Raw genomic sequence first — 15,691 nt, 5'->3', positions numbered from 1 at the left:
ACACACACAGAGACATGTGCAGACATGCCTACGAATGCATAGCCACGTGCTAATGTGTATACAGCTGCATGCATGCACAGACCCATGGGCAGAAAAAAACACATTTTCATAATATTAGCCAGACTGTCAACCTGAGCAAGAGACGGCAGAGAAGTATGACATCATCAGACAGAGCCTGCCAGGACTGAGGGGGCGGAACATGCCAAGGAAGAGTGTGATCAGTTTAAAGAGAGCATCATCTTTCACTGCAACTCTACTCTGTATTCCAGCTCAGCTGACTGACATGCAAATTAGTTTAATTATTTCTTCTTCTCAAATAAATTATATTTTGCAGTGGCTGCAATATGTTGTGTCAGGCAAAATTACATTCAATATTTTTAAACTAATTGATGTCAGCCTTGAGAAAACCTGACTGACAAGCAGCAAGGAAACTAGGCTGCTACCTAACCAGTTTCCGAAATTAAAATTAAACATGCCAGTTTTCTGCATTTCCTCCAGGATTCTGAATGCCATTAATCTGAAAAGACTGAGGAAGGAGACTGAAAAACACACAGAGCAAGAGCGAGATGATGGAAACACAGCAGTGCAGTGAAGGGGCTGTGGACCTGTGATTGGCAGTTGCCTTCGCCAACCTGAGCAGAAGTATTTGCAGATCCATTTGAGCCCATCACAGTTCCAGCAGAAGTGCTCTGCAACAATATTTGCCTTCAGCAGAAGTGCACTGAAAGGAAAAACTAATCTCTAATTTCTTCCCTGCCCCAGATAAATCTTTAGAAGCCCAGGATAGGCAGGATATTACTTTGCTCTGTGCACTTTTAACATGGGTTGCAGTCTTCCATGGCCCCATTGAGATCCAATGCTCCTGCAATGGAAAAGTCCTGGCTGGAACATACATTAAACAGGGACTGTCTGTCACACTGACTGAGGCACATGGAACCCAGTTCTAAGGCGTGGGCCCAATTCCTCCAGCACAACGGTGCTGAATTCTGAGGCACATTCTGACATTTCTTCTCAGCTTCAAATAAATTCCAAAATAAAGAGTTTTTTCAATGATGAAAATAACCCAATCAGAGCAGTTTTCCTGGTGTTATTTATTTAGATACTAAATTCTAATTATTCCATGCTGTCCCTGGTTTTCAGTGTGCAGCAGATTCTTATACTGACGGTGAGTAACTCTGCAGGCTGTTGTTGACGGAAGCTGGAAGTTTTGGTAACAGAGGCTTTTGGCAGTGATGAGAAGATGCATCTCCTCTTTTCTTATCTGCTGGCAGGAGAGGAAGTGATATGAGGTTTTTTGTTGATGTGGCTTCAACTCTTAGTTCTACAGCCCAGAGATCCTGGACAGCAACGAGCTGCCCCACAGGACCCACCACACCCAGCAGCAGTGGATAAACATGCTAGTTGGACTTTTCTAATTAAAATGATCCCCATTAACAAAATTTTTTACACCAAAACTGCCACGATTAGGCTTCAGATTCAACCCGCCAATGAACTGAATTATTTAATATTCGCACTGCTAAGGGAACTTGAGGAACCGCTCTGCTTGGCACTGGTCAGACCTCAGCTGGAGTACTGCGTCCAGTTTTGGTCACCGCTGTTTTCAAAGGCTGTAGACAAACTGGAAAGGATCCAGAGGCGAGCGACAAAGATGATCAATGGGAAGGAATGCCAGTCACAGGAGCAAAGGCTGAAGGACCTGGGTATGTTTAGTTTGGAAAAGAGGAGAGCAAGGGCGGGGGGGGGGGGGGGACAGGATAGTGGTCTTCAACAGACAGAAGACCAACAAATTCTGAAGTGTGTTTCCGAGGGAATGCCACTACATGACCAATGGTCACTTGGTTGCCAAAGAGCTTCAGTGGCGTGAGAGGACATGGACTCAGTGTACAGCCAGGCCACCTTAAGGATCGAGCTAGAGCTTCATGCAGGCAGCGCCAAGTCTGCAAGGAGGCTACGTCCCTGTGGGATTTGCCATTATCCAGATGATGAATGGTGTTTTAGAATCCTTTGCAAAGTCTGTACATGTCACTATCGCATGCCCCATACGAGGAATTCTGTGTACCAGAAGGTTCACAGCTTTGGTGGAATTCTGGGGAACGTGCAAGAGCTGTTGGGGAGGCTTGGGGCAGACAGCATTAGTTTCAGGGCAGAGGCAACTGGTTGCAGGGTCCCGACCACCAAAGGGGTGTCAGTACCTGGAGATGTGCTGAGAGGCCCAGAGCTTGGAACAGTGTCTAAACTCTGCCTTGCCCCAGCAAAGTAGGAGCTTGTGGGATTTAGCAGTCGGATCCCTCTGAGCAGTCTAGTGAGTGTCCAATGGGGGAAGCTCAGCTCGATCTGTGATAACTTCCACCTGAAGACTTAGGCATTGGTTGTTACAGTCAGGTCATGCTCTGAACGTTTCTCTGCAACCGTTTGTCCTTGTTCTTTTACAGGAAGTTCCGCTCCTGCGGCATATCTCTGGAGACGCAGATTCTGCAGCCAAATCTGTCACCCCTGAATCTCAGGAAACACTGGGCCTATCATCATGCTGAGTAGACTGGATGATCGAATATGTCTTTTCTGCAACAATGCTGAAATGGTGACATCACTATCATTTCCATAGCAACTGATTTTGAAATAAACCCAGGATTATTGTGTCACCGCAGAAGCCAGATACACAAGGGAGCAACTCTTGTTCCACCCATATCTCAGTGGATTAGAAAGAGCAAAATGACATACAGTAGAATATTGGGCTTGAATATTTGGCCTGCCAGTGTGTGCACAAGAGGGGTGCTAGAACAAGTGAGTGCATACCCATTTTTCACAAGTGCAGACATGAGTGCAACTGCCTGACCGTGCAGGCAAATGGCTGCTTGCACATTCACATTTGCAGGTACAAGCAAATGCATCTGTACTAAACATGGGCACCTAAAATCAGAACCTGGAGCTGAAAACACGGCTCCTGAGTGAGTGGAAGCAGCATGTAAGACCAAGTAATGTATAAACGGCTCTTACCTCCCCTGAGTCCTGCCCTAGCTCAGCGGCATGAGAGTAATTAAATTGCATCCAAACACAATGCTCTGATTAAAGCCAGTCTCCAGCAGAAAGATTTATCATCTCAATTACCAGCAGTGGACACAGCAGTCAAGTCCTCCTCATTTTACATGAGCAAAGAGGAAAGCAGGAAGAGAATCACAAATATTAGCCTAAGGAAGGTAAACAGCTTGTGTGTGAAATGAAGATTTATCTCAGCAAACACTCAGCCAGATTTGCTGAACAATCCCCAGGTTTGCTGGTTGGCTGCGCAGTTACCAGGGCCCAAATATTCTGCCCGTTGCCAATTGGCACAGACAGGCCACCCTGGAACAGGGGCTTTTTGCTTGTTTCTGGAAGAGGGAATCTGACCCTGTTGTCTTCACCTCAAATAGCCCATATTAACAGCCACACTTGGAGAGTTATGGGTGTGGCCTTAGGCCCTGTCCCTGCTATTCCTCTGATGTGAATGTACCGTTGGTGAAGAACTGTAACTGAGGTGTGGCCCCAGCCACACAGAGTGCTCAGGGAATCCCACAGGTGAACATGTATGGTGGTTCATTTATAGTGCCTCAAAGTCCCAGTCAGGATCAGGACCCCATATCAATGCATGGAGAGTTCCTGCCTCAAGTTACTCGCACTCTAAACAGACAAGCCAGACAAGGGGTCAGGGTTAGGGAGCTGGCCGGGGGGGGGGGGGGGGGGAGAAGAGGGCCTAGCATGACTAGTGACTAGCATGGGGAGCTATGGACCTGACTCAGGGCAGGAGGAGGAGCTGTATGGATTTGTCTCCTCTTTTTGGAAGTCTTGTGATGTGTTTAGTACAAGGCAATTGCCTGTGAAAAATGGGGAAATACTCTGCCACCTGTTTGTACTGAGCCCCAGCACTGGGCAGCCATGGCCCCCTCCCCTCAGCGCCAAGCCCCAGCGCCGGGCGGCCACGGCCCCCTCCCCGCAGCGCCAAGCCCCAGCACTGCTCTGGGTTCAGCCTGACATCTGTTATAAGGCCGCATGCTGAAATCCCTTCTGTCACTTTGAAGGCCTTACCTTTACAACTGCCCTTTCCACCAGAGAATTCAGACATAAATTGTACTTTAAATTCAATATCGGCCATTAATATTTCATGATTACAAACCGTTAAGGGTAATGTCACTGGCAGGAACGTCTGGACAGTTAAAATGGATGAGTCAGAACTTACTGACGGGGAGAAGTCAGAATACTAAAGAATCTCCCCAGCTTTTGAAGTAATCCAGTCTGACAGGCCTCCCTGCTGGAGGGGAACTGCAGCATTTACTGACTTGTTCTGAAATCCTAGCTGCTGTGTATAAATATTTTCCTTCTGATTCTTGTCACCTCATGTTTGCTGTAAAAGCTGAGTTGTTCTGCACCACCAGCATCCCCTGTGCTGGCCACCGCTACCACAGCTTCATTTCCATGCCCTCAGGAGGCGCGTGCCCCTGCTTTGGTAACAATCTGTACAAGCTGAATGCATTAAAGGTGTCTAGACACACAGGGGTGCAGGGCCGGGAAGACCAGCCTGGGCCTAGCCAGTGCTCACCACAAGGCCACAGCGGTGCAGCTTTCCCAGGAACATACAGCTCACAACAGCCAGTGGAAATAAAACCTCACTGTAACTAGAGCCAAACCCCTAGGTTCAGATGTCCCAGGACCATGAGGCTGTTCCAATCTGGGTCCAGTCTTTGTAGCTCTGGACCCCTCTCATTGCAATGGCTGAAGCAGAGGTGGGGGTGGAAACAACCCAAGTGATACATGTTCCAGGCTGCACACTGAGTCCCCCTGTGTCCAGGCATCTCAGCACCGGAGCCAGAAAGGCAGGGCAAGGACAGGATTAGCGCTAAGTGAAGTCCTGGCCCTGCGTCAGACCCATCAATGCGTCACCATGCGGCTTGGCGAGCGTGTGCATATCTTCCTGGACAAAAAACAACCCACAAAGACATCCCCAAGCTGTCCCCTAAGCAAGACCTAGGCAAACTCCCCTGCACAGAGGCAGATCTAGGTAGGTGCCCTTACCTGTACACACTGAGTGCAGAGAGGAAAAATCCTTTACCAAGACCTCTCTCTCATTTCAAAGGCACCCAGCGGATTGGACTGGAGCCTGGTGCTAACTGTGATGCTGGAAAGTGGGGCATGACTGGGTCTGTGCCTGGCCTGGCGATGCTGGTGCCTGTTACCATTCTGAGACATTAGACAAGTGAGCGGAAAGGTTTGAAGACTGTGTTCGTGTTCTCTGTATTCCCCACTGTTCTGCTTCTTCTTGAAGCCTCTATCGTTCTCGATGTTTGTGTGGAAGGGAACAAGAATGTGGAGGGAACCCAAGCCCTCTCACTGGAGTCAAAAGGGTCAGATCCATTGTCTTACAGGGAACAACCTGCTTAGCTCCACACAATGAGACAAGGGCCTGAACATGCATTACAGAGAGTGGCAGGGCGCTGAGGATAATCTTGCCACCTTCCTACCCAGCAGCAGAACACCTGTCGTTTATCAAAGCTCTTTTTGCTATTATTTATATTCTTTTCATTCCCCATGAGGAGTTTGTTCAAAGCCTTTACAAGCCAGGACCAAGAGTTTGTTCTTTTCTGTCTTTAACTGAAGTAAAAAAGATGAACAGAACTTCTGCTGGGAAATTATTTTGCCTGAGTCCGGGCTTTGGCTGCTCAGCAATGCGCCAGGCAGTCGTTCCATGTCACTGTGTTTTGGCAGAAGTGCCATTATGAGAAAAATCCTCACAGAGAAACGAACATGAAACCTGCACGTCTGCGAATGCGTTTCCTCCTCGCTCTCCCCAGCCGGATGAGAGAGGGCTCCTCAGCAACTGCAAATGAAGGCTGGAAGGGCATCACTGCCCTACAGAAAGGAAAGGCTATCACATGAGGATTTGTTAGTCTCTAAGGTGCCACAAGGACTCCTCGTTCTTTTTGCTGATACAGACTAACACGGCTACCACTCTGAAACCTGTCACATGAGGACTGTATGTCAAGGTTCCAAAAGAAGCTTATTGAAAGAGAGGACAATGGAGTATGGCGAACAGGCAGGCTCCATCTCCTGTCACAGGCCCTTCCTGTTAGCCTCCCAGGTCACCGCTACCGTCTGGCCATCAGCTCAGAATTCCCAGGCAGACGGAGTTCTCAGGCACAAGCTCCCTTTTCCACAGTAGCCTTTAGGGAATGCAGTAGCTCCCTATCTCACAGCTACTTGGTTCTGCAAACCTCTGCCCTTTAGGTGTCTCTGTTTCTTTTCCTTCTTCCGCTCAATCTTTCAATCCCCGCCCTGCATCTGGCTCTCACAATTCATCTGTATTCACACATAAGGCAGGTGCTCCCTTTCTACCTGCCGTAGTGCTGAATATTTATTTCACCAAAAAACCGCCTTTCACTTAGAAGAACAGCATGTGCTGGCCCTCTTGGGGAGAAGCAGGAGAGGAACGTCAAGGGGAACATTCAGAAATCCACTCTGTCAGCTATTGGCTCTTCCCTATTTTGTCTGCAGCCCTCCCAGCCCCGGTGAGGGAGCTCAAAGATTCACCAGAAGCAGAAGCTAACGTGACTGCTTGGGCTTTTGTTTTCTCGTTGTCTTCTTGAAGTTTAGAAGAGCAGTTTTATAACATCATTTTCATCCTTCTGGGAAACTGCACAGAATGGAAAGGGCAGAACCAGGCAAACAGTAGGAAAGGGAATTAGCAGAGTGCAGGAAACATGGGCAGAAACAAGTGAAAAACCATTAGTAACAACCCCCCACAGGCCCCTTTAGAAAGATAAAAGCAAATTTAGTGGTGTCTTCAAACTTCCAAGTCCTTGAAGTTTGTCCATCATCCACCCATCCGTCTACCCACGTACTCAGATGTCCCACATTATTTGGCACTTCCCAAGTACTTACAAAACAGAAATTACAACGAGAACTTCTCTTGCTTCCTTCCCAGCCCACAGGAGAGAGAGCCCGATCAGTTAATGGGTTTCTTTATACATGTGAGTAAGGGATACGGTGGTCTGTGTGTGCAGAAATTATTGAGGGAAAAACAGTCACGTAGCTGAGTTTTGCATTTAGTGAAGCTTTTCTGCTGCTCTGGAGCTGGAGGCAAGCGTTCTCCCTGTGAGCAAGGCCAGCCCAGCCTCGGGAAGGGCAATTCTCTGAGCTCATTGAAGCTGCCTTAGCCTCCTTGCTGCTTACTCCCTGTGTTTAATGAAGTCTTTGGAATCACCAAGGCTCTCACCCAGTGGCATTAGGCAGAGAAATAACCTTGATGAAGCACAGACAGCACGGCTGCTGCATCACCACAGCTGAGAGCAGGTGCCGACGACAGCACAGAGAGCTGGGCCGAGACAGCCTGCACAACTGTCTGGAGAAAAGGAAGAAGAGCGCAAGTGATGGGCCTTTCTGTCCATCTGTTGTATTTCATCTGTCAATCTGTCCCTCACTGTCATGGCCCTTTCTAGACACAATGCCCCAAATCTATTTGTTTTTATAAAATCACTGTTTGATGTAACACAGGACAAGCTGCTTCTGCTACTGGCCCAACGCCGGTGCAAGGCGTGTGTGTGTGAATGGGAAGTAGGAGGCGTCCTTCAGAAAATACTCGCAGTGCAGGTGCCGGGGCCGGAGGGAATTTTAAGTTACTGCAGAGTCCCCACAATATAATTTCCTGCCCCGTGGGGGACTGCGAGCACTGCACATGTCTGAGGAGAGAGGCAGAGGCGCCAGGACCCAGGCAGCAAATCCAGAAACAGGTTGGCATCAGAACTGAGGAGGAAACACGCTATCTAAACATGGGCTCTTGGGAGCCCCAGAGGTGTCTCATCAGGGGTGAAAGCAGCAAATGAGCAGCGTAGGGATGGCTGGTGGAGCTGCTGGGTAGATAACATGGGTTTTGATTAGTGTTCATCAAAGGTACCATCCGACCACAGCTCCCCTTCTCAACACATGAGACAGGAGGAGTATTTTTAGATTGTCTGGGGAGATGTTAGATTCCCCTTCCTGCATCTTCTCTTACATCACCACTATTTAATGCCTGCTTCCTTGAGGCTGGTCACTTCTGCGCCAGTGAGTGAGACCCACCCCTCTCCAGAACCCTCCTCCTCACCTGCTTCCATTGCCAGGACCGTGATGTTGTGCCACCCTGCCGTCTCCCGATCCAGGACTTTGCCTGTCACAACGGCGCCTGTGTTTGCATCAATGTCAAAGATCCTCTCCAGGTCAGTGTTGCGATCGATGGCGTATCTGAGCACAAAGCAGGAGAGAGCCATGAGTGACTGGGGAGGGGCTAGCAAGGCCTGTACTGACTCCCAGACAGGTTGGGTTAGGCCCTATTACAATCACTTCCAATGTGACACTAACCTGTTCTCTGTCTGGCCCCTATCTCCAGGGACATAGGTGGCCCCATCACTATCTGACTGGAGGCCTTAGAGTTAAGGTCTATAGAGGGTATACTGGGGAAGCTTGTACCAAGAGTGCAAACTCCTTCCTTGGGAGAAGCAGGGACTATGGACAAGGGGAAACGTCTGTTCTGATTGTAATGCATCAGCTCAGCACATTCATAGAATCATAGAAATGCAGGACTGGGAAGGACCTCAATAGGTCACCAAGTCCAGTCCCCTGGCTATGGAGAAAGGACTAAATATTACCTAGACCACCCCTGACGAGTCTGTCTAACCTGCTCTTAAACACCTCCAGTGACGGAGATTCCACAACCTCCCTGGGCAATTTGTTCCAGCACTTAACCACCCTGACAGTTAGGAAGTTTTTCCTAATGTCCAACCTAAACAGCCCCTGCTGCAATATAAACCCATTGCTTCTTGTCCTGCCCTCAGTGGATAAGGAGAACAATTTATCACCCTCCTGTTTATAACAATCTTCGAGGTACTTGAAGACTGTTATCATGACCCCCCTCAGTCGTCTCTTCTCCAGACTAAACAAACCCAATTTTTTCAATCTTCCCTCATAGGTCATGTTTTCTAGACCTTTAATCATTTTTGTTGCTCTCCTCTGGACTTTCTCCAATTTGCCCACATCTTTCCTGAAGTCTGGTGCCCAGAACTGGACACAATACTCCAGCTGAGGCTTTATCAGTGCTGAGTAGAACAGAAGAATTACTTCTCGTGTCTCGCTTACAACACTCCTGCTAATACAGCTCAGAATGATGTTCACTTTTTTTGCAACAGTGTTACAAATTTTTATATTTGTAATTCATATTTAGTTTGTGATCCACTATAACCCCCAGATCCTTTTCTGCAGTACTACTTCCTAGGTAGTCCTTTCCCATTCTATATTTGTGCAATTGATTGTTCCTTCCCAAATGGAGTACTTTGCTTTTGTCCTTATTGAATTTCATCCTATTTATTTCAGACCATTTCTCCAGGTTGTCAAGATCATTTTGAATTCTAATCCTGCCCTCCAACGTGCTCGTGACCCCTCCCAGCTTGGTGTCACCCACAAACTTTATAAGTGTACTCTCTATGCCATTAGTCAAATCACTAATAAAGATACTGACTAGAACCGGACCCAGGACAGATCCGTGTGGGATACCACTCGATATGCCCTTCCAGTTTGATTGTGAACCATTGATAACTACCCTCTGAGTATGTTTTTCCAACCAGTTGTGCACCCACCTTATAGTAGCTCCATCTAGGCCAGGGGTCTCAAGCAGCCAGTGGAGTTATTTCCTGTGGCCTGCCATAGGCGCCGACTCCACCGGCAGCCAAGCTCCCCTTACCCCCTGCCCCCCCTCCACCTACCTCCCAGCGCTTCCTGCCACCAAACAGCTGTTTGGCTGCGCGTAGGACTTTCCAGGAGGAAGGGGGGAGGAGCGGGGATGCAGCGTGCTTGGGGGGGGAGGGAGTTGGGGCAGGGACTTTGGGAAAGGGTTTGGAATGGGGATGGGGAAGGGGTGGGAAGAGGCAGGGCAGGGGCGGGGCCTCATCGACTAGACGAGCAGTCTGAGGTATGAAGTTCAGCATGTATGATTCTTTGCTGTGAGTAGCTGGGAAGAATGTTTGTTAAAAGTGGCAAAGTATTTTGTATGAATATTTACTTTAAAAAGTTCCTGCCATTACAGCTATGTTGATAGATTGTTAGTGTAGATCATCATCAGTGTTACTGACCACATAAGGAATAGTTACAAGTGTTTATATTTTATTAAAACCCCTCTTCACATTACAGTTTTTAAAAAGTTAATATGTTGACTTTTAATATCATACTATATTACTCTTCATATTTTTCATTTTTGACTACACTTTTGTATCGTTGTATGAAAAGGTTTCAGTGATGCGGCCTTCGGGCCAATGTACTAGTCCTCATGTGGCCCTCGTGGTGATTTGAGTTTGAGATCCCTGATCTAGGCTGTATTTCCCTAGTTGGTTTCTGAAAAGGCCGTGAGACACTAACAAAAGCCTTACTAAAATCAAGATATATGACATCTACTGCTGCCCTCCTCCCCCATCCACAAGGCTTGTTACCCTATCAAAGAAAGATATTAGGTTAGTTTGACATGATTTGTTCTTGACAAATCCATGTGGACTGTTACTTATCACCTTATTTTCTTCTAGGTGCTTTCAAACATTGATTATTATCTTTCTTGGTACTGAAGTTAAGCTGTCTGGTCTATAATCCCCTGGCTTGTCCTTATTCCCTTTTTTATAGCTAGGTACTATAACTGCCCTTTTCCAGTCCTCTGGTATCTCTCCCCTCCTCCACGAGTTCGCAAAGATAATCGCTAATGGCTCAGAGATCTATTCAGATTCAAGGCAATAAAGGAGCCATGAGTAACTCCCAGACCAGCACAATGGCACAGGAATGGGGCATCCCCCGGTTAGCAGTTCTCACCACTCGGGAACCTCTCTTTGGCTGCACCCGTCTACGTCAGGGTTACTGGATGTCCGGAGCATGGTGCAGTAGCAGAGCTGTGTGGGGATGGGAGCCAAGGACAGCAACAGTGTAAATATAAGTGCAGTCATAAAAATTAAAGGTGGCAAGGTCCAATTTGATCCCAGACCATGCATCCCTGAGGTCTACAAGCAAAGACCACAACCACCATGAATGGTGCTAATGCAAACACCTAAGCAGACAGACAAACAGCAGATTGTCCTTTGACATTCCCTGTATTTTCCTACTTTGTGCTATCTAGTTTTAAATAACTCAAATGAAAACTCCTCTGGTTTCCTGCAGGTGTCTATCCCACCATTTCACAGGCTGCTGGCTGTCAGGAAGGGTTTTTACTTTTCCATCTAACTTTCCCTTTTATTTCCGTCTTCTTCTGTTTCTGAGAGTCCCATCCCCTGACAGCGCCCCAATCGATCTTGCTCTGGTTCTGTAGGTAGGTGGATCGACCCCTGTGTTTCAACTGCACAGCCAGCTCCTGAACAAAGCCTTCCAGCACCCTGAGCGCTCAGTTGTCCCTGTGAATCTTTTACAGGGACCTTCACAGAGCACAAGCTAGGGGAGCAGTAGGATGGGGTAGGGTTGGGATCCCGCCTCTTCCAAATTCCTCCCTTTCCCTGCAAGCGGCCAAAGGGGCTGGGGAAGGAAGAGGCTGCTGAGGCAATAGCACTGTCCGATCAGAGGCAGGACCTGCTGAGCAGCTCCGTGTAAGCGAGAGGAAAGAGCAGCCGAGCAGCGCGGCTGCATCCGGGACCCGGCGGGGCGGGCGCCAGGGCCATGAAGCAGCCCAGTGCCATGTGCCTGATGGTTACAAAAAGCAAGAGAGACGGTATCACAGACACAGCTGCTCCAAAGGCCAAAAGGGACCCACAAACCGTCTCCTCACCAAGCAAGCCCCAGAGAGCCACTCCCCAAAACTCTCCCAGTTGGGAGCTTCCCGCACAGGCCACTTCCACAGGGCAGGAGCCAGCACAGAGCCATGGTCAAACCACACAGTGTAGAGGACAGCACCCACAAGCAGGGCTCCCCTGCCAGGCAGAGTCCCGCTGCAACTATTCAGCGTGTTGGGGGGGGGCACCTCCTGCCAGCCTAGCCCCTGGGCTAGGTGCCCCCTGCCCAGAGCCTCAGCACAATAAAAAATAGGACCATTCGAACAGGAATCCTTCTAATTTCCCTACCACCTTCCATCCGAGCAGCCTCGTGTGCTTTAACAAACGGGGAGTTTAGCCTCACAACCCCCCTCTACGCCCCCCAGGCAATAGAGAAACAGCAGGTATGGTTATCCCCATTCTTACAGGGGTTACATGTCCTGCCCCAGGTCACAAAGTCAGTCTGTGGTTGAGCAGGGGGAGAATCCAGCCCTCCACTTTAACCACATCATGATGACTGGGATCTATGCCCCCAGTGCTCCAGCACAGTACAATATTTCCAGTAACCATACACTCACAACCAAGCATGTTAGCATTAAATCACAGCACAATTGGACTGCAAGCTCTTCGCAGGCAGGGGCTGGTTCTGCTGTGCCCAGCACGGCACAGCCCCATCTGATTGAGCTCTCAGAGCACAGACACAACACAAATAATAAACTACAACACCACCACCATGATAAGAATTAGAAGTCCAGGAGGCCAGCGAATCATCGGCAATACAATATAATTGTATTGTCTACAGCATCTTTCATACGCAAGGCATCCCAAAGCCTTTTACAGAATTAAATAATCCAAGACAACAAAAAGTAAAATGGGATAAATTACCAAAAGGAGGGTGGTGAATAAATTAAAGCGTTCAGGCCAATGACAGAGGGAGAGATAAACTGAGGGGCAGAGGCAAGGGAGCTGAGAGAGGAACCGAGCGGGAGAGCTGATGAAGTAGGAAGGCACAGGAAGGCCACAACAGATGGCAGAGGCTGCATGCAGAAGGCTCCCAGTGACCGTGTGTGGATGAAGTGTGGGGAGAGGATTCCTAGACCATGAGCTCTTTAGGGCAGGGATCGTTTTCCTATTTGTTTGTGCCCCGCCCAACACAATTGGGCCCTGATGCAGCCGGGGGCCTCCAGGCAGCAATATCAATATTAGTAACGACACAGAGACAAGACCCAAGATCTCCACCAGAGAGTGTTCAGACAAGGAGGGTGGCTCCCAATGTGATCTCAAGGCCACAGATTCCGCCACTCACATCCCAGCCTTGTTTAGCCACAGCTTAGCCATGGGACTGACTTCCTCCCGGCTCATCAATGAACTTGCAGGTGACACTGCTGCATACCTGTCAGGCTAAGGTGCTTACAGAGCAGCCTCCCACACAAGGTTTTAGCTGCGTGGTTCTCATTAAAACCAACACCCGCCCTTGGCTAAACCACTATCCTGGTGCACAAATACCATAGGAAACAGCAAAATACAGGGAGGCAGACACAGACAGACAGACACTAGCTTGAAAATTAAAGGACAAAACTGTCCAAAATCATCACCATATAGATGCACATGCAAATATATGTTCTGCCCACGCAGTTACCTCCCCCACCCCTTTGCCCCAGCAGAACGTAGTATGTGTTAGGAGACTGTGACCCAAAGCTGGCATGTAAAATTAAAAAGGTTGCAGAGGAGGTTTTAAACTAAGGGCTGGGGGAAAGGCAACACATGCAGAGGAGCACACGGTTCGGACAAAGATGTTCCTTAGGGGAGCGTCTATTAATGGGGAGTCTCCATATCCTAGTAAAAAGGAGAAGATAGAAGTTGATAAAGTACAGGTAGGAACTGAAGAGAAACAGTCAAATGAAAAAGAGTCCCATTCAGTTACCTCACATGAAGGCAGACAACTAAATACTGACAAATTTGCTAAGTGCTTGTATACAAATGCTAGAAGTCTAGGTAATAACATGGGTGAATTTGAGTCTCTGGTATTCAATGAAGGTCTAACAGGCATCACAGAAACTTGGTGGAACGATGATAATCAATGGGACACAGGAATATCAGGGTACAAAATATACAGGAATGACAAGCAGGTCATGCTGGTGCGGGAGTGGCACTAGATGCAAAAGAAAGCATAGTGCCAAATACAGTAAAAATCTAAATTACTCAAACTGTGCCATAGACTCTCTAAGAATAGAAATTCCCTGCTTGACTAATAAAAGTAGAGAGGGATATACTACCGCTCACCTGACCTTGATGGTGATGATGACTGTGAAATGCTCAGGGAGATTAGAGAGCCTATAAAACTAGAAAACTCGGTAATAATGGGAGATTTCAACTATCCCCATATAGACTGGGTACATGTCACCTCATGATAGGATCCAGAAATAAACTTTCTAGACACAATTAATGACTGGTTCTTGGAGTGGAGCACAGGATCAGGTCCAAGGAGTGAACATACCTGAACTACTGAATAATACCATAATGCAATTAAATTTAACATCTGTGGCCGGGGGGCGGGGGAGAAACCAAAGAAACCCACCACAGTAGCATTCAACTTTAAGAAGGGGAACCACACAAAAATGAGGAAGCTAGTTAAACAGAAATTAAAAGGAGTAGTCACGAAAGTGAAATCCCTGCAAGCTGCATTGAAACTTAAAAAAAAAAACCATACTAGAGGCTCAAACTAAATGTATACCCCAAATTAAAAAAAAATAATACCAAGACCACAAAAATGCCACCATGGCTAAACAACAGCGTAAAAGAAGCGGTTAGAGGCAAAAAGGCATACTTTAAAAACTGGATGTCAAATCCTACTGAAAAAAATAGAAAGGAGCATAAACGTTGGCAAATCAAGTGTACAAATGTAATTAGGCAGGGCAAAAAAGAATCTGAAGAACAACTAGCAAAAGACATAAAAACTAACAGAAAAAACAAAAAGAAAAAAAAAAGAAAAAGTTAAGTACATTTGAAGCAGGAATAGTCCAAACAATGGGTGGGGCCACTGGATGATCAAGGTGCTAAAGGATCACTCTAAAGTCATTGCAGAGAATCTAAATGAATTATTTGCATTGGTCTTCACTGCAGAGGATGTGAGGAGATTCCCACACCTGAGCCATTCTTTTTAGGTGACAAATCTGAGGAACTGTCCCAGCTTGAGGTGTCAATAGAGGAGGTTTTGGAACAAAATGATAAATTAAACAGTAATAAGTTACCAGATGGTATTCACCAAAGAGATCTGAAGGAACTCAAATATAAAATTGAAGAATTACTAAGTGTGCTATGTTTCAGAGCAGCAGCCGTGTTAGTCTGTATCCGCAAAAAGAACAGGAGGACTTGTGGCACCTTAGAGACTAACAAATTTATTTGAGCATAAGCTTTCGTGAGCTACAGCTCACTTCATCGGATGCATGCAATGGAAGACACAGTAGGGGGATTTTATATACACAGAGAACATGAAACAATGGGTGTTACCATACACACTGTAACAAGAGTGATCAGGTAAGGTGAGCTATTACCAGCAGGAGAGAAAAAAACCCGTTTGTAGTGATAATCAAGGTGGGCCATTTCCAGCAGTTGGCAAGAACGTGTGAGGAACAGTAGCGGGGGGGGGGGGGGGGAGGGAGGGATAAACATGGAGCAATAGTTTTACTTTGTGTAATGACACATCCACTCCCAGTCTTTATTCAAGCCTAATTTAATGGTGTCCAGTTTTCAAATTAATTCCAATTTAGCAGTCTCTCGATGGAGTCTGTTTTTGAAGAAACTCCCTGAAAAAGCAGAAGAACAATCCGCACAGACACACCCTGAAAACCCTGACCTGGGATACTCTATCTGCTACCCAAGATCCATAAACCTGGAAATCCTGGGCGCCCCATCATCTCAGG

The 15,691-nt window shown here is 47.4% G+C and overlaps 1 protein-coding gene across 5 annotated transcripts in view; it reads right to left on the bottom strand.

The window, feature by feature from the left end:
* The window catches only part of CDH22 (cadherin 22), a 206,743-nt gene that overhangs the window by 48,298 nt on the left and 142,754 nt on the right, over window positions 1-15,691 (bottom strand). For all 5 annotated transcript variants that reach the window (XR_012154631.1, XM_073308961.1, XM_073308962.1 and 2 more), the window contains one exon: window positions 8,108-8,244. Coding sequence is in view for 4 of the 5 variants with exons in the window: in XM_073308961.1 (XP_073165062.1) it covers window positions 8,108-8,244 (137 nt within the window). In the remaining variant the exon portion in view is untranslated. The remainder of the gene's footprint in view (window positions 1-8,107; window positions 8,245-15,691) is intronic.

This window comes from Lepidochelys kempii, chromosome 13, assembly GCF_965140265.1.
Source record: "Lepidochelys kempii isolate rLepKem1 chromosome 13, rLepKem1.hap2, whole genome shotgun sequence".
NCBI lineage: Eukaryota > Metazoa > Chordata > Testudines > Cheloniidae > Lepidochelys > Lepidochelys kempii.
This window is presented reverse-complemented; position numbering and strand designations above follow the sequence as displayed.